General features: G+C 32.1%; 4 protein-coding genes across 4 annotated transcripts; 2 read left to right on the top strand and 2 right to left on the bottom strand.

Annotated features, from left to right (window-relative positions):
* Positions 1-4,405: 4,405 nt before the first annotated feature.
* LOAG_01966 (LjBmp2/4b) lies at positions 4,406-6,884 on the bottom strand (the record flags this gene model as incomplete). Its single annotated transcript, XM_003137504.1, has 7 exons — positions 4,406-4,647; positions 4,786-4,933; positions 5,139-5,285; positions 5,460-5,565; positions 5,872-6,027; positions 6,133-6,279; positions 6,499-6,884. The coding sequence occupies 7 exons, from the start codon at positions 6,882-6,884 to the stop codon at positions 4,406-4,408; spliced, it is 1,332 nt and encodes a 443-aa protein (XP_003137552.1).
* A 425-nt stretch (positions 6,885-7,309) lies between these two features.
* Positions 7,310-9,743, bottom strand: LOAG_01965 (hypothetical protein; the record flags this gene model as incomplete). Its single annotated transcript, XM_003137503.1, has 4 exons — positions 7,310-7,464; positions 8,983-9,027; positions 9,071-9,196; positions 9,644-9,743. 4 exons carry the CDS (start codon positions 9,741-9,743, stop codon positions 7,310-7,312), a joined length of 426 nt encoding a protein of 141 aa, XP_003137551.1.
* A 5,839-nt stretch (positions 9,744-15,582) lies between these two features.
* LOAG_01964 (hypothetical protein) lies at positions 15,583-16,031 on the top strand (the record flags this gene model as incomplete). Its single annotated transcript, XM_003137502.2, has 2 exons — positions 15,583-15,682; positions 15,901-16,031. The coding sequence occupies 2 exons, from the start codon at positions 15,583-15,585 to the stop codon at positions 16,029-16,031; spliced, it is 231 nt and encodes a 76-aa protein (XP_003137550.2).
* Positions 16,032-19,431: 3,400 nt separating this feature from the next.
* Positions 19,432-19,595, top strand: LOAG_01963 (hypothetical protein; the record flags this gene model as incomplete). The annotated part of the gene is made up of 1 exon (XM_003137501.2): positions 19,432-19,595. A coding segment is annotated over one exon (162 nt), but the record flags the coding sequence as incomplete, so codon positions are not given.
* Positions 19,596-26,374: the final 6,779 nt, after the last annotated feature.

Below are 26,374 nucleotides of genomic sequence, written 5' to 3'. Positions count from 1 at the left end.
GAGAGAGAGAGAGATCCGACTCGTTCTATTCACCTTTTGATCAAATAGGATGTAAACAAATCCATCGTAACATGCATGCTATCCGAACTGTTTTCAATGAATAAACGGAAATTTCTTGTGCCCATATCACGTACAGTATAATACATTCACGTATAGTATAAATGCTATTTTAAATAATATTAAATATGTTTTCATTTATTATTATATAAATACTAAATTGTGTCTCTTTGTTCGTTATCATATCAACAAATTAGTTAAAAACGATGTGAGTTTTAATTAAACGCTATTTGTTTTCAGCATCTAATGGATTGCTGAATGTATTCGTAAGTTACTACTGAATTTACTAAAATTTTCTTCCATATTTTTGGACAGTCGCCAAGATGACCGTTGATATCATTTTATTATGATTGAAATAAACATTTTACAACCAGTCACATGAACTTTTCCTTTCTTCTCATTCCTCAACTAATTAAGATTTGTTAATTGCTATGAAGTTGTGCGTTTATTTCCAATACATTTATGGGACATTTCAAACTCTTTGTGCTTTCATGAGATACTCCATTTCTCAATATCTCACTACTTAGTTTGAAATTTCAATTAAATGTCCATTTCCCCGCTTTTCTTTCTGGACAATAAGTGCAACAAGATTCTTTCTCACACAGAAATGTTTCTGCTGAGCATCAGATAATTTTCAAATATTTGCATATGAGACAAGCTTGATGAGGATCCATTAAGAAAAATTCAATTCCCTTCAAATAACTAAAATACATGAATGGAATGAGTGAAATCTGTGAGCATTACTGATATTGTTTACTGGTGATGATAAGTTGGTGATTGTGGGTTCCTCAGTATCTCATTCAAGGCCATTGTTACACTTTAGCATAATTATCTGCTACTAATACCACATAAGTTTTGTCAGTTAATTAGCATCAAAAAATGACAAAAAAAAATTTTAAAGCTGGTAAATGTCATCAACATGTTAGTACTTCAAAACCAAATTGACGCAAATAGCTTCCTGTATTTAAACAGAAATACCGTACTGCAAGCTCTTCGCAACTCTAATTTTTAGGTTGTGTATCAGTAAATTTATCCAAGTTATTGAGTCTCCATTAAGATGTATCTGATTAACAGTTATTGCAAGTCATTTTGTTTTAAATTAGCCTATCGTAACTACCGTATCACCATTATTATACATGTGTTTTTTCCCTCGGAAGCTTTTTAAATATTCTTACAGTTCCATTTTTGCAAACATTAAAATATCTCTGTTTTACTGTTGAATTTACTGTTATCAACAAGAAAAGCAAAATTTTTAATTTCATTTCTTCTACAAATAACTCCATTTGCCTAAGTGAAACGTTTCCTTTTCATATCTGTGATTACCTGTAATTATAATAATAAAGGAACTAATCTAGTCATTCCCTTTCTTTGAGCTTATTTCTGATTATTACAAATTACGAGAAATTGGTACATCGAACCAGCTTTCCTTAATTTATTCATAACTTCGTCTTTTCTATGGAAATGGTTGAAATGTCCAAAAATGTCTTTCACACATGGCATTGTTTGAAGGAACAGGAAATATGAAATTTTATTCAAAAATAACTTTATTTTACTGAATTTCAAAGGGAGAAAAATGATTTGAGCACGCAATAAATAATATTTAAAAGAAAGTGTGCTAAGAATAGATTAAACTGAGATCAATAAAACGAAGGATTCAGCAGTATTCTGTATATTAAAAGAGAATACGAATATTTCCAACTGTTTTTAAAAATGTAAAATAGATTTTAATTGAAAAATTAATACCAAATACATCTTCAAACTATTATTACATTATAAAATTTTAAATAAAAAAAAAGTAAAACTGCATCCAATCATTAGTATTTCATGTCGTTATATTTAGTTATATAGTCACTGATGTAGACGTGAGGAATAAAAAAAATTCTTGATGAAATTAGTAGCACTAATTGTTCCTAATATTTTTAGAGATTTTTGAGGTTATGTAGAAATAGTCAGTTTTAAAATTTAAAAACAATAACTTTATGACGATGAGATATCGTTTTTGAAATTTCAGAAATATTTCAGAGTAGCTTAATTTACAATGATTTTATTGTTAAAATATTTTTAGGGTATCGATTTTCAGGCGGCTAACATGTAAGCTGCAATAAATTCTAGCTCATCGCATATAAATTAAGCAAAAAAAAAGAAAAAAATGAATGAATTACGAAAGGAGAACAATAAGCAGAACGAATTTCCGGCAACACCATATAAAAAGCATTTTGGAATAACGCTAAATTTAATCACTCCAGAAATATTCAACAAAAATTTTATTCACGAAACTTTGATCAAAAAATTAACTTGTCAATTATTTTACGGAAACGGTTTCACTGTTATGGAAATTGATAGCATTCGGTAATTGGGTCACATATTTATTAAAATTTCAAGAGCTACCCATTTTCATTTGTTTGGTGGTCAGACAAATTTGTATTATTAGTAAGAAGAAGCAGCAAAATGAAATGCTCAAATTTTCGAAATCTTAATTTTACAATATTGACGATGAATTAATTGATCGCAAAAAGTTTTTTTTTCAAAAAAATTCACTCATTTTCTCTTTCTAAAAAAAAACTCATCTCTCTTTCTCTGCATAAATTAGCAAAACATTTACCAAACAAGTTAAATATTATAAAATTATCGAATTGTTTGGATCAATGCTATAATATTCAGAATTATATTGAAAAACAAATTTTCATCTCACTTAACCGTTCTCAAGCATGATGTACCGAATTTCGTTTTTTTGAGAAAATAATCGTACAAAAATTAATGAAACCATTTGAAAATTTAAAGGACGAAGATAAGAACAAATTTTGGATTCAAATACTGAAAACACAATAATAACCAAATAATTAATTATGACAACGTTAATTTGAACAACTTTTTATATACATTTATATACAAATATTAATTATGATAGTGATAAAAATGATTTTTCGGGATATGAACATTAACCAATAACAAATTTTGCATCCAAAGTAAAGATTTAAAGCCTTATTTTGGATTAATGCAACAGTAAGACGATATTTTCACAACCTAGCTTAATGATTTGAAAATTATTAATTATTGTAGAAGGTGAGTGGAGAAATTTCCAAGTTGGAATTCAAATATGCATCGTTTTTCTAAGTTTTTGGAACTATTTCTCTCACTTTGCCAACTTTTATAATAAATAAATAATAATAAATAAATATTTATAATAAATAAATAAATGGGAATGAAAGAAAACATAGTTATGAAATATCAAACTTTTCTTTTAGTTCTTCAGTCTCATTTATCATCAACATTGTTGTTATGAGAAATTTCCTCAAGCAACAGCCAAACCTTTATTATGAAATTTACTTGATTTCTAATTTCATTCAACCATTATTGCTTGATATGTAGGATTCTTCCACTTTTCAAACTAATCAATAAAATTTTAGACAAATTATTTCTTATTCTAAATTTAGGTCCTAAATCTCGCCAGATTTTTCAGTCCATCAATTCAATAATCCAATATTTCTATCAGCTTTACATTTTGCAATCAAAAATAGTTACAAATTACTTTTAGTGCTCCTTCTTTAACAGTTAATGAAAGCAACCAGATTATAACAAATCGAATAACTAATTAGGTGCTCCATTTCACTGAAGTGAAATTGAAGTAACAAACTCCCTCATGAATGCTTTTTGAGATTTGAAATCAAATGAAGATTTCATCTGCTGTTAGAAGAAATTAGTTTGGAATTATGCAAATTAATGGATGAATTAATAAAAAGGAAGAAAGAAATAAAAAAAAAGAAAGAAATATTGCAGCTGCTGAAACACGAATAAATAAAATTAAAGAAAGCGGGGACCCGAGTTCCGCTCCGAAACACACCGATGAAGAAAAAAAATGAAACGCACTTTGTTGGAATAATTGCTGCCATAGAACAGTATCACATCAAACCAGCAGCTGACATTTTGTTATCTGTAAATTAAAAAGAAGTGGAAGTTCACTCAAAATACTGATTTAATATCCAGTAGTCTGTAAAATTACAGAAAAATATTTATATCCAATAATCATTAATTTTTACAGGCTACTGGATAAAAACTTATCGGTATTTACTACTTCAGTACTTCAATTTGTATTTTAAATATTCTTTAAAGTTAAATCAGCCATCCTAACCTTGTGCCTAGTTGAAACCGAAAGTAAAACGTCAAAAGTGAAAGCAAATATAATCATGGAGCTTTTCTCAATATTTCCAATTGATTTCTTCGACTGATAAGTCGCAACTTAAGGAGCTCAATAAAAGTTATTTTATAGTTTATAAGGAGCCAAGTTCTAGTTGATTATGCTTACCAAAGAAATGTCAGAAAGGAATGAATGCAGTAGAGATGATATGGTCTATCGGCATCCACAACTGAGTACTTCCATATCGGGATAGTTCTTGATGACAATTTTACCTTCAACATCGATATAAAGGATTGCTAGAGATTCCATTTCAGTTGGGACACAACATGGGGCTGGCACTAGGCTTGGATCCACTGAGTTGATAAGGCCTTGTACTATGGCGTGATTCGTCGTGTTGAAATGGCTAGTCAGCGGATTCGGGCATTCACCCTGACATTGGTAGGCACTATAGCTTGCTGTAATTACAATGTTAATTAATTTTAATTCATTTATTATTCATTGTTTGAGATTCTTGTCCAAAGTTTCATTTTGTCTAAATTATTCAAAAAGATGATTTGGCTTCAAAAGATAAAGAAACATATTAAAATAGTTACACGGAGCCAAAATCCAATCCTGCCAGTTCAACTCATTAAAATCAACTAAAAGTTGGGTACGGCGACAGTAATTTTTGTTAGTTGATCTATGATCGTGTTTTTTATGTTGATGTCGTCGTCGCGTATTTGCTTTCCGTTTTTTTCGCACCTAAAATTGTGTACCTTATCTAACTATAATTTTATATGTGTTTGGAGCAATTAAAGAAATTACTATTATAGAATTTGCTTCGGTGCGGTCATAGAGCGCTAGTAAAAAAGTAATAAGCATTACGCTTCCAAAACACATCCGATCTACTTAATACTTGATACCGATAGAATAAGAAATACGAATGATAGGAAAAGATGTTTCGAACCCTGGCAGTGTCATCAGTTTGAACATAAATGACCAGTGCAGAGGCTTGCTTCCAATCGTACGGCGAGATGGAATATGATGTTGGCTGATGTGATGTGCTAGCATATGTTGTCAAAAGACTGCTCGATAATTTCATAGCGAAATCAATCTGAAATATTTAGATTATCATCAAAAACTTTGTTATTGAGCATTGCCAGGCCTAATACAAGTGCTGTGATTATAACAGTCAGCGTTATGTTGAATTAAACTTAGAGATTACGCCAAGAAAATTTCTTTTTATTGATCCTCAAAGTATTGCATGCCGTAAGTTCAATACACATACTTTATTCATATCCGGTCGTTTCCTACGTATTGCTTCTGTGACATCCATTTCTACCCATTGGTAATTTTCCCGAAAATCACTCTCAATAAACTTAGCATCGATTAACCTGTAATACCAAGCATACATTTAAAAATATACTAGAGATTAAACAAGCTATCGATCAAATAGCTTAACGAATAAAAATTAAGATTTGATTTGGATTTTTTCAAATTTGAAATAACGAAACTTAAGAATTTCAATTCATACTACTAAAGTATTCTCAAATTTTTAAAAATGAATACACAGATCATAGGTGAAGGAAATATCACCAAGTCCACCATTATTTTAAAATCATTATTAAAGAAGAAATGAATATAGAATATTCGCCAAAAAATGATTTCTTTCAAACGATACAGCCTTTCCACATTCTTACCTCCATATTTCGGAATTTCTCTGATCAACTTCATAAATCTTGATATGTTTTCGATTATTCTCATTTCGCAATTTTAGTTTCAGTTCTGCTCGATTAACTATCTCATTGGTGATATTTCGTACAGTAACCGATAGATCATATTGAAGTAGCAGGGTACTAAAAATACTCATTTTTATCTCAGATTGTAATTAAATTCTAGCCAGCGTAGTAGCATCTTACTCTACCATTAAGTAAGTACTTTTAAAGGGTTTAAAATGATACCTATTATCTAATTCCATAATACTATGTGGATAATAATGTCGAACCCAAGCTATATCTTCCTTCTTCACATTTTCATAAATACTCCACATATAGTATGGAACCGGTATCGTTGGCTTGATTTGTTTTGGCTGCTCTTTCATTCCAAATCTGAATCATAAAAATGAATATTAAAAAGATTTTCCAATATGAAGATAAACTGGTGAAATGAAATTAAATAGTGATAAAATGGACGGATAATGTCTCCAAGATTTTATCAAGATACTGTCCAAGTTAGACTATAACGTTAATTTTATAAGAAATGTTTTAGTGCATTTTAAAATTCACACTCATAGTAATTTAAAAAAATTAAAATTTTTGAAAACCAACTTTCTCAAGAACGCTTCCCTTAAAAGTTGAATTTCTTGTTCACTGAAACGGCTTGTGACAGTCGGTGGAAGATTTGTGGTAGCTGCTGATAGTGATGTTACCAAACTATAGAAGATAATAATTAAGGGAAATAGTACTGACTCTAATATCTTCAACGATGGAATTTGCCGTTGCGCACGATAGCAGTGATAGTTTCGCTTCTGTTCTATTTCTTCAACAGTAATTGTTCTTCTGGTGAGAACTTTAGTAGTAGTTGCAAAATTAGTTCTAATAGTGGCAGTTACAATGAGAGCAGCAGAAATGGGAGTAGTAATTAGTTGGTCATGCACTTTTACGCGCTGTTCAACTAAAATTTCTGGCTTGAAGGATTCCAAAAATTTGTTCATTTTAGGTCACAATGGTAGAAGAGGATCACAACAGCTACTGAGAACTGCATTGAGCCTCTTGTCCTTCTCGAATTGTGATGTCCCTACTATCGCAGTTATTAACTGTGATAGTGATGATAATGTGGCTAAGAAGGATTTCCTTTTTGTTTCAATGATTGTTGATGGTCGAAAGCTTTCAGTAGAGATTGTTTCTTCTGATGCTTAACAAATTTTGAACGAACTTTTTATTTCCTCTTCTTCTTCAAATGCTTCAATTCATTGGCAAGCATATCTGTTACAGTTGTTTCCACCAATTTTAAAGAAATGAAAAGATCGGTATGTCTGATGAGGAATTAATCTGCGATATCAGCATCGCTGATAATGCATGCAGAACACTAAAGGTTGCGCCTCGGTCTATAGATCTCGATGCTAGATTCTTTTATTTTTTACACAACGACGTCCTTCCTCTTTGCTTGTGATAGTGTTTTCACTTTCTTTTTTAAATACGTGTAATTTCTTCTCGCTACGTGTTTTATTCTTCTTCCCTCCAACCCGACTTTACTCTGTGATACTCGATCGAGTCTAAACAGCACTTCGGCGTCTGAAATATGATTCAAATTTCAAAATACTTTATCAAAATTGGCCAAAATCGCGCATTTTAGACGATTGATAACCGCACCTTCCACATTTCTTCCTTAACTGATACTCTTCTTTCTTTTTCAAGTCACCCTTCGCTAAAATTTTGAAAATGAATTCCTCTTACTTAAGATAACTAATAACAATTAAAAGGAAATATTTTTGGTGCAATTTTGGTGCAATGTTGTCACCAACTTGCTCTATCCATCAAACAGAGTAAATGTCAATGAATACTAATTTTCAATGAGTATTAATTTTTTTAATTAAACTTTAATGAGTACTAACACATTCATTTTACAAGAAGTCAAATTCGATCATATTTTACATCAAGTCCTTTCTTTTCGATTTCTTGTATTTAAAGTTAATTTATTAGATTTCGACCGAATTTTCATCCAAAAATTCTTACCTTTTACAAAAGCGAATGAGCAGCATAAAAATACTCGAAGTACTAACACTTTACTTTGTTTATCAGCATGATAATTTGGTGCAATGCTTACATTAGTTGGAATATTTCAGAGAGGATAACAGTGGGATCCATTCTTTCTGTAGTCATTGTTGGTTCATAAGTTAATTAGACTTTAATGAATACTAATTTTGTTTTCTACTCTTTCCTAAAGCGATGTCAATTCTTAGAATCAATAAAAGGATCTGATAAAGCTCACCAATGCAAATTCCTTTAAACGAGAACATACAGCAATTAATGACCTATTAGTGTCCATGTGTTCGTCTAAAATTTATTTGCTCTAGCTACAGTGATTTCATTGCAGCATACAATTCCCACTTTTGGAATTATATAAGAGCATAGAGATCTTATAGTGACGGATAGAATTCTTCCACTCCCCACTTCTGGATTCAATTAAAAAGTTTATCAAGCAATTTTTCCATCTTGTGCAAGCATAATTCAAGACATCAAGAAAATTCATCACAAATATCAGAGAAATCAGGAAAGAAAAAAATTGGAATGTTACAACTTTAAAAGACCATTGAATAGCAAACAGAATTAAAATTATCGAAAAAATGTTCCCCCAGAAAAGGCACAATTTTATTGAGATATATGAATCGTCTGAAATCTTTCTGTAGAAAGAAGGGAAAGATGTAATCAGTTAGGCATGGCATTTCAATGTTGTGGGAAGGATGAATTGTAGGTTTGTTAATGGAAAGAAAGGATTCATTGGGATAGTATGATGCATATTTCGTTTCATCAGCAATGCAAATATCGCATTATAGCTAGAGATAGAAGACTTAAATTGAATTGTGTTCTCTTGAACAGTATAGTATCCTGACAAGCAGGAAACAAAGTGTTTTTAACAGACAAAAAATTACGGTAACGATATGTTCCATTTTCCACTTCAAAAATACCAACGTCTAATTTTTGGTAACTTCAATCAGGAATTGATTTTAATCACTTCTAATTTTTCAGTTGCTCTTACGCTGTAAGTTCTGGAATACTCAATTCCAGTTGTAATATCACAGCTTAATTAACCTGAGATTATTTTGTTAAGCCTCTTACACCTCACTTGCTCAATACCTGGAATATGGACGGAATATTAAAATGTGAAATGAGAATTTACATTTTAACCATTCGTCAATAAGAAGTAATCGACGATATTCCAAAATGGATGTTAAACAGCCATGCAAAATGTGATATTCCAACCAAGCAGTTTTTTTCAGATCTAACGAATAAGCCCACAACTGCTCTAGAATATGCTAAAAAGAACTTGGAAACTAAATCTGATTCTTAACTTTTGATTTTGAAAATCCTAGATAAAATAGGTTCAAGCAACAAGCAATTTCAATCATCGCATACAGTTGATACTTATGTCTTTGCAATCCATTCACTGATTGCAGTTTTTTTTGAAATTTACTTACTTCTGATAAAGTAGATAGGAAAAAAAATTGATGTCAAACACTGAAATATCAAAACGTCGATATTCTGACACAATGATACATCAATGTGACAAAATATTGAAATACAAACACCTTATCAAAATCTATAACTTGGGCAAAAATTTAGGGGAGATAATTCTCCAGACTAGCCAATTTTTTCTTTTCTCAGTTGGAAAATCAATATAAACAAGAATTCGCTGCTTCTCTGCTTTTTCAGCTCATATTTCAAACATGACAAATTAGTTCATCTCAAGTACCAGCAATTTTTTCTTTTTTTGTATTTGTGAAGAAGACTATTGGTATCTCTTGAAAACAAGTTTGCTTTGTACAATTTATAGAGAACAGGGAATATGTCATCAAAGATTCCTAATTCGTACCATATTTAGAAGTAAATGGAAAGTGCAAAATTAAGAGAGTTTTCATTTATAATATTATAATATTAAATTTCGAAGCATCAAAAACATTGTCTATTAAAGTGACTGGATGGAGATTCGTGGTCATTTGATTTTGATTTAAAAACAGTAATAACAATGTCGGATTAACAGGACGAGTAAAAATTTGAAAGTTACAATGGACAGTGGACTAGCTGGTAGCCATAACGATGAAATTCCTCAGAAGAGAGGCGTATTCAGGAAGTTTATCTAAGTGAATCATATTGGTCTAAAGAACTGATAAGTAAAAACAGAAATTGCGTCATAACAATCTCACTGGCTTTACCATAATGTATTTTCGTTTGATATAGAATAGGAAGCTCTTGCAATAGTTTGTTTTATTATAGAGATCTTTAACACTGATGACTCATTATATGTATCAACCCTACACGTTTTTTTTAAGGTAACATTTAGAAGTTTCAGCATACCTATTTCATGTTATGATTGACGTAAAACAAGCTTTTGTGAGAACTAGTCCGCAGAATACAGTATGTATCGTCAAGTTTCGGGAAAGAGTAAATGAAATTAAATAAGTACATATGTGCCTAATATTTAACAAATACCGGGACACAGTTCTATAGGTTGATGAAACTTAGGATCAATATAGGAGAAATAAATAAGCAATTGTATATATACATGCATACTTATCTTTTAAAATAATTATATATGGACTGGCCACAATGACTTTTAAGTAGTTGAGAACGAAAAAGGGAAGAAGTGTAGATAAGGTTTCGTTACATGTAAACAGTGGTGATGATAGTGATGACAACACTGATGATGATGATGATAATGATGATGATTAATGATACCGTGAGGAACATTTCCGCTAGCAGTGGAACAGGATGTGCTCACGATTTTTTCACTCTAATTACATGATGATTAAACTTGAGCTCTATGAGGCAGACAGCACATCTGCTACGGAATATTTTTGTAAAAAAATCGCCTGATTCTTGTATTGATATCATACAGCTTTAAATTAAAAATAATCTTTCAAACAATGACTTTCTTTCTATTTAATTATTCTGGAGTATTTTACTGAATTAATTCCGGTAAATTAAAAACAAACAGTATTGGAATGCAGCGAAATTCACAATCCGTGAATATAAATACTAATTAATTTTAGAGACTCATGAAACATAATCCTACAGAAAATTAAAAACTAATTGAGGAATTAAAAGTTCTAATTGTATCCAAAGTATTCCTCAGCACTCTGCTTAGTAATACAATCCTTTAATATAATAAAAACTTTCCGTCCCCAAATACATCTATAAATAGCAACATTTTTTAAAAGAGAGAAAAAACCAAGAAGAATATCCTCAGGACGACATTATTTCATATAATTATAAATCATAAGCCATTCGAGAATGCAAAGGTTTTCAATACTTCTCGGGTTCCAAAATATCGAAAAAAATGAATGAGGTTATTGATTCATTATTACTATCATTGAAATGTGTCCTTTATGAAAATAATTTCATCGAGAAATTTGTGGAATTTTTGCAGCAACTCATCTGAGAGAGAAGGAAGAAAGCACTTAGTCATTCATTCTCTCCCGTTTCCCATACTTCTATACACCTGTCTTGCCCGCGAAATCCTTTCACCTTCATCGCCTTATCATGCAAACTATATTATAATAAATGCCATCAGGATCCAATTTTTAGTAAGACTTTCAAGAATTAATGAGACATAATGATAAGTTGAGACGACTTGGTAATCGGCTGGTGACAAATATGTTGAACAAAGCAAGTTGTTCCAGAATTGAGAATCTGCGTACTACAGCAGTTTCCAGTAGAAGCAGTAAAGTTATAATCATATTTTATATAAAAAAAGATTGCAAGATTTTTAGGGAGCTATCACATCGTCATTTCTGCTATCTGTTCGAGATATCTTGGTAAAGAGTAGATGTACCAGATGGCACTTCTGTCAATTTTATTTGAAAGAATGATTGCTTCCAAAAATGCACAAAATTGATGTTTTGAATGTATAGGGAAATTTACATAAAGACTAATCAAATTTACTAACAAAAAGTTTAAGTTGTTAATTACTGATAAGGAATGAAATAAATATGGAGTGCTCAAAATAGAATAAAACCCAGTCACATGATTTTTTCATCAAGCCTAAATAAGAGATAGAGCAGAAATGCGGGATTATTCACTATCTTCAAAAAAGAATGAGTATGGGGTTTATCATGAAAATAATTACACCAGTGAGTGATCAGGCTAACATCCCTCAAACGGCCAAAAAATCAACTATGAACGGAAATGCATTTGCTATCCCAATCAATTCCATCAGTTAGCATTCCGAAGTAGACTATTATGACCAGCTATCATCAGATTACACAAAAATGCAATTAAACCAGAGGGAAGAATTCTCGATATGATAAAATTGAAATGCATAAAATGGAGCGGATTGACACAGGTAGCAAAAGGATTGAAAACCGAGCTGTCACATCGGTGAGAGGCTTTAATCTGTTGCGATATGGTCATTTACCTAATTGCTACTTAATATGTCTTTGTGGCCTTCTAACTTGTCTCCTCTCTTCTCTTCATAGAAAGTTCATTTTTTGATTATGTGGTATATTGCCATGCTAGTGCTACCTTTGCTAATTTGTTTAATCTAAGGATTTTTATGCCAATCCACCACACTTCCAACATCTCTTCCTCCCAGTTCCTTTGTTGCATCGAGTAAGCAATCCTTCTCAAACCAATCTTTTTTTCAACCTGCCACTTTTTAATTACAGGTATCGAAATGCATGAAGATCTGAAATCGACCTGGAAGTATTTGACATTTGAAGTAAACAGTAATGTTGTTGAGTGAAGAACGAACAGGGATTGAGGCTATGAACACAATGTATACGGCTAAAATTATTGCTACTTCATTTTTCGGACTATTTTTAAGAAATCATATGCTTACATAGAATTCGCATATAGCATTCAATAATCCTTAATGTAACTGTCCTTCTGTCACTATCTCTCCTGAAATCCTTCCTTTTATCTTTTCCTCCCCATTACCTTTTTATGTATTTGAATCCATTCCGCCTTCTTCTCAGCTTTCCATTTCGGAAATATCGACCTCAGCCATTATTCCAGCAAATTTATCATTGAAAAGGGAGAAAACAACTCAGGTTATAGCACTTCACCAAGAAATTTAATCTATCAGCAATGGTGTGCATCTTGAATTTTGATAAAGTATGGTAAAAGCGAGGTAAATTTCGACACCATACGCCATCGGAAATTCTTATTTTAGACTTCAATTTAAGAAAAAAATCGAACTTTTGGGCCACTAGCAGACATAAGTGATTTCATTGTTGACATCGATAAAAAGATGATTGTCAAAACAGAAATAAATAATAAATAGTAAAAATGATTCGTGCAGAATAGTAGTATGCTCAATGGAACAATTGTTATGATGATCAAAATAGCGATGGGTGGTTCCTTTGAAGAATCCTGAAATTCGGACAATCGGGATGATGAAGCGAGACAGTATCAGATATCAAAAGTCTTCAATCTCCCTAAAACTTTTCAAATAAGAAGAAATCGTTATGTCCATCAATTTCACAAGACAAACTATCTTTCAAATAATACTTAGCAATAAACTTCCTCTTTTTTAAACTTATCTCTGGGAAACAAGTTCTGTGTGTTAACGTCAAAAATTATAAGCTACTATAACAGGGAATGTTTAAATTAACATTATCAATACACTCCTGCTATGCTTAAAGTATCAATTTTCGTTAGACAGTATATGATAGTACTTTTCTGATTACAGATTCCTACTGTAGATGTTGCAATTCTCCAGCAGCTCCAGCTGGTAATTAACGATATGTCTTTGTTCTTTAGTAATTTGTATGCTATTCAGCATTTCATTGTTATTACCTACAGCAACTCAAATTTGACTGTTGCAAACAGAAGTTTGTTAGTGTTTTCAAAACGAATTGAGATTTGAGCAAATTACGCGAACTTCTGTAATTGGTTTAAACTACAACGTGAATAGAAGTTAACTAGAAACGTTACAAAACGTGAAGCTAACAGCGGAATCTGCTTCATCTGAATCGAAATATATTCATCTGAGTCAAAATATATATATAGGAACCATACCTATACAAGATTTGTGTAGCTGTGATTCGTTCGATAAGTGTCAACCGGCTAATAATTTCCAAGAAAAGATAAAATAGAAAGGAGTTTTTCGATGCTACTATTAAAGCTCAACCGGCAGCAAAATGATGAAATCTGAATTGCGGTTAACATTTGATCTTCAAAGGAAAATTGAATGTTCTTTTTGAAATATAATATAACAACAGTATAGAATGAAATATGAAGAGAAAAGAGAGAAAAAGGAACAATTATCCATTGACAAAATGGCTGAACTACGGCTAACATTAGTTCCTCAATATTTGGACATTAACCAAATATTTGGTCCATAATTTCTTTTGGCCAAGAAAAATGAATAGTACCTTGAGAAACTACATGAGTTAAAAATAATTTCCCAATGTTACACTCATTGTTTCATTATATTAATCTGGTAATTCAAACAGTAATTTTTTGTTTGTATTTTGTGAACAAATAGAAATCAACTTAAACGGCAAGCCAATTTCAATCAAAAATCATTCGAAACCAAAGGATGCAAATATTGAAAGAAATCCAATCACAGGAAAATTGTCACCTATATAAAAATCTCTTCAGTAATTGATCTACACAATCCAATGAAATATTACTGACGAGAAATTACTTCTAAATATTTACATCCCGACTAGTTTTTTAATTTTTCTCCACTTCTAATTTAATTTTTGTTCCTTTTTTAGTGAACAACTCGACACCAAAAACTTTTGTCGATAACTTTTGTTCCAATCAGTTGCAAGAAGTTAGTAAGGAAATTTATTTCAAATTAAAATAAGATGTTTCAACGAACTGAGTCAAAGTAACCTTTTTGACCAAAAATGGTGTCGACCACCTTCCTAAGCAGTCATTTTAAAGTAAGTACTCAAGAAGAGAACAAAAATAAACATCATTTCTTGGTTTTTATGTCCTGCCTCAGATTTACGAATTAAGCACTGAGAATCCGGAATCAAGTTTGGTAGATTTAGTAAGCTCTATATATTTGAATTGCTTCATCATTACAATCCTTCATTTCTTTGCGTTTTTCTGTAAGAGAGACACCTAAATTTTTAAGGCCAAATACATCTTCTTGGCTATAAAGACAGTGTATTCTGTCATGATGATTGGAAAGTTTTAGCAGTGTGTTGCTAAAAGATCTCCTTGGCAGAGATATGAAACTACGGAAATAACATTTCGTCATTGTATTTGGAAAAAATAATATATTTTTTCTTGAACTAATTTGATGACTTAGGACTTGCGATGAACAGAGGTAGACGTTGAGGAATCCCATAAGACATTTCAACTGCACTTGAGCAATTTTTTTGTAAACGGAAGGAAGAGAAATTTTAGTATTTTCCAGAATCAAGGAAGTGATGAAAATGTCTTCTCATTATCCTATGAGTAATTAGTTTAGTGATAGTGATTAACAGGAGAATATGGTTGACGATAACATAGTGGAGAGAGAGTAACATAATTGGATGACATTGCTGACCTCGAAGATTCATTTCTTCGCCATGTCGAGTAGTTACCATGAAAACTATTGGAAATGATGATCGTATGCGGCAGATTCCAGTTTAGGGATCAGACCTTCGCTTCTTACCTTTCTTCAGAAATCGTTCGAACAATCTGGCAACTAGGGCAGATAGTGTGAATGCAAATCTGATAATTCGGCTAATTATGACTTATATTGCTCGGCGACATCAGATGCTTTTCCGTGTAGCACACTTCAGACACTGTCTTGTCGTTCTCAGACGACAACACTCGGTATTGATGAAAGGTAAACAGACAATTATGGTAATATTTAGTACAGAACTGAAAATTCAGGCATTAATTAACAAAAGTAAGATTTTCAAATTATTAATTGATAAAAATACAGAACAGATAACTACAAGAGATAAAACTTTACTGATATTAGTAAAAAGTGGGAGAAAAAAGATGAGGAAGTGTTTAATCCTGTCCTTTTTATGTTGCATTGAGTTATTGGTAGTAGTACAGATGCGCTCAATGGCGGCATCACACTCTCGCCCTTCATATCACGACAAATGGACAATGTAGGAAGAGCGCTGAGCAGCAAAAAAAACATCAAAAGGCAGAAAAAGTGGCGCCGTCTATATTGGATACTGTAAAATTATGTATAATTCCCATAACTACTACTACTACTACTATTACTACTACTGCTACTACCACTATTATTATTGACTACTACAAGTGTTATCACGTAACACATGAATAGATCAACAGTTAATTGGAATGAAGAACGGATGCATGCTTCATGCAAAATTGTGGAATTTTATTTCCCTCTAATTTCGAAACAAATATTCAAATTGAATCTTAATAAAGTTCAGAAGATGCAATAAAATGTTTAAAATTTATATTTGAGAAGGCTTATATTTGATTAGTTAACAATTTAGTCAATTAAGCCGACATATAAACTAAGTGCAAGTTAGCAAAACTGAAGGGAACAGTTCGAATTAATAATAATTAATATTTGTTATGAAGTTGGAGGATATATTTCCAATAATTGTGCAAAAATTGAATAACAAAAAGTAACTGATATACTCCTAGAATAACCAATGTATGAACTGATTTCTGACCTGTTGAATGGACATCACTTATCAGTTTTAAATGAAGTCAACTGGACACTAAAATACAAATGAAAACAAAAAATGGGTGGACTAAACAAGGTCAACAAATTGAAAATGTGCGAAGAGACAATTATGCAGTAAAACAGGTACAATATAAAATAAGTTGTGTTTCAATAGATGCGATAAATTACAAATGATTCATCCCACAAGTTTTTTGAGCTTCAAAGTTAAAAATAATGACATAAAAGGTTTGAAATATAATGGAACAAAAAATGATGTTAAGGAATTCACTGTGAAAGATGACTGAATTAACATTTACATATTTTGGAGGTGCAAAGTTCTTGACAAGTTTCTAATGGTATTTACAAATGCACTGCTAATGAGGTGCAAGACATGGGGTGGCAATTAACGAATCAAATCTACTGTAATGTGAAATTACTTTGTTGCATATTGCTTGAAGCATTATAATTGATTCATGGAAAATGCTAGCCTTAATTAAAGAGGAAGAAGGACTTTCCGGAAATCTCAAACAAACATTGTTAGTAATTTGTTGAGAAGCTAACTGTGATCAGAAATTAATTTATTTAGTCATTTTTATCACTTTCCCTCATTAGCTTAATTGTAAATTTGATAAAGGAGAAAAGAATTCACAAATGGGAAGTATTGGTAAGAAAAAGTCGTATAAACCATGCTGTTCCACATAACTGCACAATAACTTTATATGTTATAACTCTTAAGAAGCTTTCCAACCAAAGCTGTCTATCGGTATTTCTTATTTAAGAAGATATATCAGCTAGTTGTTCATCCTAGAATTTCAAATCCAGAGAACTCCCTTGAAAGAGCGAAATAGCGACATGATCAAACATTTATTCAGTGTCTCAACAACTGCAGAGCATTGCGCTCTGTCAACGGTCTGAATGTGATCCAGAATAGAATCGAGTAGATTTCAAAAAATGGATACTGTATGGTTTGACCATTCTATGTTGTCGCTCGCAACTAGTATGGTGACTAACCTTTTGTACGGTGCATGCGCTATATCTTCCAATATATTGACCGATCAGCTGTCTATCTCAATCGCCTACATACTGTCAATTTCAATTTCGAATTAGTCACAAGCCGATGTTTTTCAAGGAAACTAGATACTCCACTATAAAAAATCTGAACAAAAGATTAGGAATGATAACTATGGGAAAGTGACATTTTTAGTCTTATCCATCATTGAACGGGAAATTTAACGGAAAAAATTAGCTTAAAGTATGGCTAGTTTCTCTGATTCATTTTCTATTTTTGTTGTGATAAACACTACGAGGTGGTTGAATTGTTCGCATTTTTTCACTGCTTGGCCAAAAATTTTTTCGAGAACGACGGCAAAATGAAAGAAGTACTTACATATAATATTCCTGATTCTCAAGTTCTAATCCAGTAGATTTTACAAAGGCTTTGACAATGAGATATTTTTATCATTGAGGAACTAAAAACAACAATGAAGTTTTGGAAATGTGGTCAGATTTTTGATTTTTACACACACTCCTAAGAACACAAACACTTCAAAATTTGCCTTCCAAGTTCTACGAACGAAATTGCAGAAACGGTTACCGCAGATTGCAGATCATAATGAAGGGGAAAGAAATTCTCATAACTCTTATGCAAATTTTCTGAATATCTTTAGAAGTCAAATTATTTGTCTGAATCAAGTTTCTGAATAAGATTAAAAATTTTCCTTTATCTGTAAATGAATTTTTATCATAGCATCACAAGTGTGGGATGTAATCAACAAGTGATCAAAGACTAATAATCTCTTAACGTCTTAAATAGAAGATGAAATGGAATAGGATTGACCGTTTGGATTTAACTAACAGATGACTGGATGCAAGACGGACTGAGAATAGAAACTGGTTAAAGCTGGAGTGCAGGTTCACGATATTTCTAGTGACCAACTGAAATTAAAAAGGACACATTGATGGAATCCTAAGGTCAATTAGTTTTTATTTAATGACAAATGAGTAAATAAGGGCAATTTGGAGAAACCAAAATGCTAAAAAAGAAAATGCAAGAAATTTCTCAAAGCTTCAGGAACTATAATTCCCCGCGTCCCTAATTTGTAATAATTCCAAACTTTCTTGTACAATGTGGAAAATTTTCATTATTCGATGAATTTTAGTCATTTAACAGAAATATTAGTGGTTAGTTATATCAAGTAAATTGCCATGAATTTTAGAAAAATCATAGTTTTGAAATAATAGTTTGATATAATGTATCTTGTCAGCTCTCTTATTTTTCAATTTTGATGAAAAGTATATATTCAACAATCGAAGATCTCTTACAACTAATAAAATATATCAAGTTTTTTATGATCTTTCCAGAGGTCGCAATAATTTTATATTCACATGTCCACCAGTTATATTGGTCATGCATAAATTACTGGAAGGATGGCAAGTATTTGCTTACAAAGTAATCTTCACTATTTCAGGTAAACAATTGCTCCTCCTTCCCACATGTGAAAGAATAAATTTCAATTCCGTTCAGGATTATTTATATCTATATTTAACACTTTCCTGTCAGGCATCAAATCATTCGTTCGCACATAAAATGATGACATGTGAAAGAATGAATCTCGTAATAGTTCAGTTCTTCGTATCATCGCCACGTCCTGAGTGAGTGGGCTTCAAATAATGTGTGAAAAATGTCGGTATACAGATTAGTGGCTAGTAAAAACTTTTGCAGAATTCAGTGGCGAATACGGTGTCATTGTTTATACGATATTATTGAATTCCGCGATCTCAGGTTTAATACGATCTTAACTGCAAATAGAAGAAACCAGAAAAGAAAAATAAAGCGGATGTGATGCAAGAAAGATGCGGATGTCCAAAATCAAAATGCAATGAAGAAAAAAAAGGAAAGTAAAAGAAAAAACAGGCGGAAAATTATAAGTCTGTCCTAAATGGTGAGTAGGGAGACACTGTTGGCAGCAAACGGGGGACATCGAGTCCTGGGGAGTTGCGAAGAGAAAAAAGAGAGGAGTCTTTGGCGCCGCGACTCGGCGCGGCCCATATATCAACCTCCGTTTTCTACTTCGACACCTCTTCCATGCTCCGCTTCTGTCCTGTACACCTTTTTAAAGCGACGACGCTAATTAATCTTCAACTACTTCAGATATAGACATAGATTATTTACCTCCTTTCATATTCCTCTTTAAAGCCCACAATTCTATCTGTCTAACTTTTTGTGTCAAATGTTGCAAACGGAAAAAAGTGACGAAAAGCGTTCATGCCTTGAGAACCCGTCTTTCAACTTCTTCATCCAGAATTGTTGGCGGCTGGACCTTTTAATCCTCCTAAACTACCCAGTGCTTCATTGTGTAGTAAGTGGAATTAAATTAGCGTGAAGCTTCGATCAGTGTCATATTAAAACAGAACAGAACATGCATTTCGCATAGTACGGGCCAACCATGCGTTTCACATAGCACATTTTTTATATTTAATAGCTTGAAATATAATGAATATATCAAGTTCAGGCTTCATAGTTCCTAAGCAGTAAACAAAAAGTCAAAGGTGATGAGCATTTTTAAGAAGCATATTCTTCGCAACTACTTGTCTTGCAGAAACTCAAGAAAACGAGAAAGACACTATGGTTTGATAATGGATACAAACTTGTCGAGTAGTAAAATCTGGAGTTGAGGCAATATCGAATATCCCATTACTTTCCTAGAACATTCTCCCTGCACTGATCAAAAGATTGGTGACTAGTCCAAAGACAGGATAAGATATAAAATCAAAAAGTTTTAGCTTGCATCAGATATTAATGGCATACTACGAAATTTGAGAATAAAACGTGTCAAGTTCTGGCGCACTTTTAAATCACATATCATTTTTACTGACTGTAATGGAACATAGTCTATTATACTCAATAAAAAGTATCTGACTATTTTTTTGACATTGCCTTCTCCTTTCAGTTTCAGTCTGGATGAGATCATGAGGAGAAAGTAACACTGATAAGATACTTTTAGCACATTTTGACGGAAAAACATCGAATTTTTGTATGAATTTAGAGAATTGATTTCTGAAAAACATCTGCTAGTAGGAAGAAAAAAAAAAATTTTAATGCAATACAAACAGAGTACGGTTTTTTAATGAAGAACTATATAAGAATAAAGAAAAAGGCTTTGCCCGTATTGCATTCAGGACGACCTCGAATGGATCTGTTTAGGAAATTCGTTTTTTCAAAGAAAACTATCTGATAAGAAAGCATGTTTGAAGGTACAACAGTGTTGTGTTGCACACTGACCTCATCCATCATTCAGTTGTCAGATTTTCTTCTATTCAAATAAACAAAATATTACTGCCAACGACAATGATGATATGTGGATCCTCATCATGTTCAACTTAATCCATAACAGCAATATGATGGCGCAACAGGGATTAGAGTGATGATTGTAATCATAACGACAATAACAACTTGCGTTTGTCACAGGTAGGATAGAATGATAGTAGCGAATATTTCTGATGCGACAATGACTCTGCTTGGAAGCAATCATAAAACTCCTTTTCTTACTCATTTAATTTTAAATCACTTTTTCGAAAACATTGGAAGGAAACACTCGTTTTTCATTCACCATTATTTAGATAATTTCGGCTGACGAAGAATAACTTCGGTTATATGTTTAAACGAGGTGACAAAGAAAGGGCAAAAAGAAGAGAAGTAAGAGAAAAGAGGTATAAGTTATGATTTTCTGACCGTTATTATGATTACTAAATATAATCTGAATCATCTATTTTAGATGTTAATTAAACATACCGTTCTTTCTATTTGAAAAATCTTTTAATCATTATTTTACGACTTCCTAATTTTTTTGATTTATGTGATTAGGAAAAGCTTGAAGTACAACTGACGCGTTTTATCTGAGTTAAATTTCAAAATCGGAAATTATTAAAAATTAATTTTATATTTAGTTTTCACATATATCGAAATACTTGTTTCATCTATTATACTTTCTTACAAAATAAGGAATTTGTCCCAAAGTTTCATAATATACAAAAAATATAACAGAAGATATTTTGGTTGAGACACGCAGAATTAGGATTGATTGCCCCCGAATGTTTGGTGAGCCATCATGTGAATGTTTACGTCTCTCTATAAATGGAAACGGTCGATCGGGGAATGGTATTTTCCGACTCTTAAGGTTGTAAATTTTCCCATGGGTTTAGAAATGACCAATCATCCACACCAGACAAATAATTCATCGTTCACTACTGAAAAAACAATTCTTTTTTTCCCGAATATAATTCGGAATAAGAAAAACATGCCAAAGAGAGAGATATTTATAAGTATGGTGATCGAATTTTCGTATCAGCATAATGTTGTCGCGAGTGATTGCGACAATATTATGCTGATAGGAAATGTGCAATTCTTTTTCAGGTTTAAGTTATAACTTTATGATCAGTAATTTTGTCACCACTCGGATAAATAATATATATTCTGCTAACAAATTGCAGAGAAATATTAGGATTATTTCTCATATTCTTCGTCGAGATTAACTTGTCTTGCCAAGCATGTTGAATTTTTTAAAAAGAATGAGAAGGGCGATAGAAAGCTATAATCTATGCTTCAAAAAAGACATTAGTAAGCGGAAGTCGTTGCAAGTTGCATTTGTATTACTTAATGTCCCAAATTAAAGATTAGTCTGAAAACAACATTTGTTTGAAATTTCTGAAAATGCTTTACTAATTAGACGTCAATTCATTAAAGATTCTCTTGTATTTATCGGTTGGTTAATGGTATCTACGGATGAAGCTACAAAATTTTACTATCTATTACGTTGAGTTAACTTATCCGAAAATAAAGGTAGAAAATTCAAATTAGATCAAACGACCAAATGAAAAAATCCGTAAATATTGATCCATGTCCAAACATATCCCATCTGTATCAAATTTTCCATTTATTTTAAAATTGCTTTCTGTTTCACAAAGTTAAGCGATTATTTCAAGCAAAAAAAAGAAGAAAAATACATCTGTTGTGCAATGTAAATGTAAGCAAACTAGCAAGATTGTCATTTCGAATCCTCCATTTGCTTGAAAGGCTTCTTCTATTCGTTATAAGAACTCTGATTTCATAAAAGTTCCGTGACAGATTCCAGTGACATATGACATGAAACTCCTGCAACAATGAATCAGTGCGACATTCTGTTTTTCTTTTCAAGTTTGCAAAAGAATTGGAGTTATTTCCGAACATAAATTGTTTAATAAGCCGACAAAGCAAGTGCTGACTACGTCAAAAAAAAAAAAAAGAAAAAACAGTATTAATTGTGATACTGTTGATGATCATAAAAGTAACTAGATGCATTGCAACATATATTTTAGTTCACTCTATATTTCTAGGCTGTAGACAGTCCAAACGAACTAACTCTAATATTTTAAGTGCCACCAATTTCATCTCTACCCTCAAGTAACAATCTTAACGAAAATTTCTGCAAAAAATGGAGAATCAGTAAAAAGCACTTACTTCTTCAGAAATGGTTCGCTTATTTGCTTAACGAAAGCAAATTAGAATTTTATTCTTCCAAGTTGCGAGGATGACATCGTTATTTTCTACTTAAAACTAACTACTCCAATCGTTTATGTGATTTCTTTTTCTTTGAAAACGATTGAAATGGTGATGGTGTCGTCTCTAACCGAAACTGACTGAAGCGTCTGAATTAAGATGATGGCTACAAATTTAGGAACTTTTTAACACTTTATTTTGGAAGTAATACTTATCTGCAATTTTTGCCATTGAAGGAAATGGAAGGCTTTTCAGAGGTAGTCATCTCTATGAACTGAGCCCTTTGAACTATATTAGGAAATTAACCAATATTAATTCCGTTAAGAATCCAAGCTGAAAAATATTGTAGCCAGACGGACAGTTTTCAAATAAATCTTTTTAAAGCGGCCTTGAATTGCAATTTTTCTCTGAATTAGCAAAAATTGAGATATGGAAAAAGACTGGATTAAAAAAAATAACTTGGAAGGACCAGAAGAGGGTGATAAGTTCCATTTGTCGTCTTGTCCTGGCAAGTTCACTGGTGGTGTTTTATATTTGCCATTCATTTTTGAATTTATTTTTTTTTGTTAGAAAAGAATGAATTAATTTGTTGAAAAAAGCAGCAAAACTTTTGTTTTGCTTATAGTGGCGCATAATTTTTCATAAAAAAAGTTGGTAAACATAGGTTGAAATTCTCATTAGTCTTTTACATTTGTCGAAGCGATACAACACAATCAAACCAGGTGATGATTGTTCTCGAAATCAAATCTTTGAAAAGCTAAATTTACAAACGGAAATTTAAAAATAAGTTCCTTTTCTTTACAAGGCAATAACATCTAACTAACAGTCTCTACAAGGGCATCAAGTCTCATTTTAGTTTACTATTCCAAAACGCTAAATGTAACTTCAATAAGTTCGCTTTAAGCGGTAAAGTTCCACTGTATATGTTCCACCAACTTCTCGTCAACATTTCAAAAGATGCTGCAACAACTATTTCGTTTCTCTTTTGCACCTGGTACTGTGCCACTGTTGCAACTATTTGGAGTTCACACTTAGCTAAGAGTTATTGAGCGATTTTCAGGGACTGCTTTTATAAATTATTCGATAGTAACGTTAGCAGCAATTTGTGAGTGCTTGTCGGTGAAAGGTCGGCCATTAACTAAGGATGTTGGAGTTTATCCATGGACAAGTTGGCCGATAGGAATGTCAACAAACCCAAATTTTGTCTAAGAAAATCAACTGTAAGCAGAATGCCACGTAAATCAATCATATAAGAGGTGGTTGGGATAATTGTGACTGAACAATATGATCCGTCCATCGCCCAAGCAAATATGATGACCTATAAAAGAGAGGAATGACATATCGAGAACACTTGCCAAGCGCTTTCAGGATTTAGCTTATTCATTGAAACTTCACTGTTCCAATTAGCGACTCCGGATTTAAAAAGGAATGTTGAATTGCAGAGAAATTAAGAAGGATGCTACAAATGTTAAAAGTAAAACTTAGTAATCCTTTGATTGATTCCATAATTCGATAAATCAAACAGCTTTCGATTCCATAATTTAACATCAACTGGGTTTCAAAATTTGAAATTGAAATTTAAACGCACATTCTACTAGCCAAGAGAGAAAAATATGCTAGCATTCTTTGATGGCACTCAAATTAACTGAAAAAGTGAAATTGTAGGAAATATATGAATAAGTTTGGGATTCCATGAATAATTTGGATAAGAACAAGAAGATGGCCATGAGAAAAAGAATTGGTATAGGTGGTGAAGAAGGAAATGACAACGATTGTATTGATGAGATTACAGATATTGATAAATGAAAGAGAGTGAAAGAAGGAAGAGTGAAGAAGGTAAGAAAGAGTAGAATTAAGATAGGTAATTAATATAATTGCTGAGAAATGTGCAGAAGATTAGGTGACCGCCGAAAAGTACCACTGAGGATAATTCTCTGGAATAGGGAAGAGTGGAAATGGAAGGAACGGATAGACAAAGAGGCGCGCCGATGTGAAAGTACGATAACAGGCACACAGTTCAACAGCTACTACTGCACTCTCACTGATGGATGGATTGACATGCAATAAAATGAGGCTCTTGAAAACGGTACACTTAATTTTTTTTTTTTTTTTGTTTTTTTCATTCTCAGTTTGTTACCGATTAACAAACAAAACGATGCTTTCAGAAACAGGAAAATCGATAATGATGGTGACAATGAATGATGATAATAGTATAGTGGTGATAAGATTTATGATTAAAATGATAATAACAGTCTTTGCCTTACTTTATTAAAAAATATGCCTCAAACATTGCAGATCCATTGATCGTATATTTTAACTGAAAATGCACTCCACATTAAAATTATACTTTTACTGATCTATTTACGATATTTATGATGTCATCGTTGAATAAAATCATGCAAAATTAGCTGCCCATGCCGGAAGCAAATATTCTGATCTTCTTTTTTGCTAATGGATATTTTCACCTAAACTTAACATAATTTAGAATTAACTAGAAATAAGCAGGTAAAGTAAAGGTAGCAATGGAAAGTGTTGTGCGGGAAGAGAAAAAGTTTACGGAAACAAAATGGAACTCCGATTTTCGGTGAACTCAATAAAAATCATATATGAAGCGTACTTTTGACTAGTATCTAATCTAATCCGTTCGAAATATGCATTTAGCTTAACCAAAATGCAGCATCATTTTCGCCGGAAAAACCAAATCATAGTTCATCCATGCGACAATGCAATACCATTTTTAAAGCATTTCTTTATATCAGTCACATTTTTGATCTATTTGAGAGCGCAGCATGACTTGCCAAATCTTACTTAAATGTCATCAGCTTCGTCATAAGGCGGTTAGTGACGAATCCTTCCGTTCATCTTCCGCTTCTAATCATTACACAGTTTATTTTCACAGCATTGAAAAATGAGCCAACTGAGGTAGGAGAAGGCGCATTCATTATCACGATGACAATATTTCTAAAACATCCCACTAATGTGAAAAAGCTCAAATGGTTGGAATAGAGCCAAAAGAAATTTATCAATCAGATAAGAAAAATTTCTCGAACCACTGCTATTTTCTTTTGTCCATTTTTTCTTTGCTTTGCTTAATAAAAACTTGTCCTAGAAATGGTTGATTAAAATAAAACAATGATCATGGTAAGGAGCAACAATCTTCCGCTTGCTATTCAAATCCTTTTCAAATTTTTCAGCATTCTAGGGCTTCAACTTCGAAATGTTGAAATTCTTTATGCAATTCGACAAGAGCTTTTTAAATATTGCAAGCGAAAAGCGAAGCAGAACATTTAGGGTGTGATTTTATTTTGGTAGAAGACAGTTTCTTTTCTTCGTCCCATTCATTTGGA

This window comes from Loa loa, assembly GCF_000183805.2.
Source record: "Loa loa unplaced genomic scaffold supercont3.1, whole genome shotgun sequence".
Classification (NCBI taxonomy): Eukaryota; Metazoa; Nematoda; class Chromadorea; order Rhabditida; family Onchocercidae; genus Loa; species Loa loa.
Note: the sequence above shows the minus strand (reverse complement) of the source record. Positions and strands in the feature narration are given on the sequence as shown.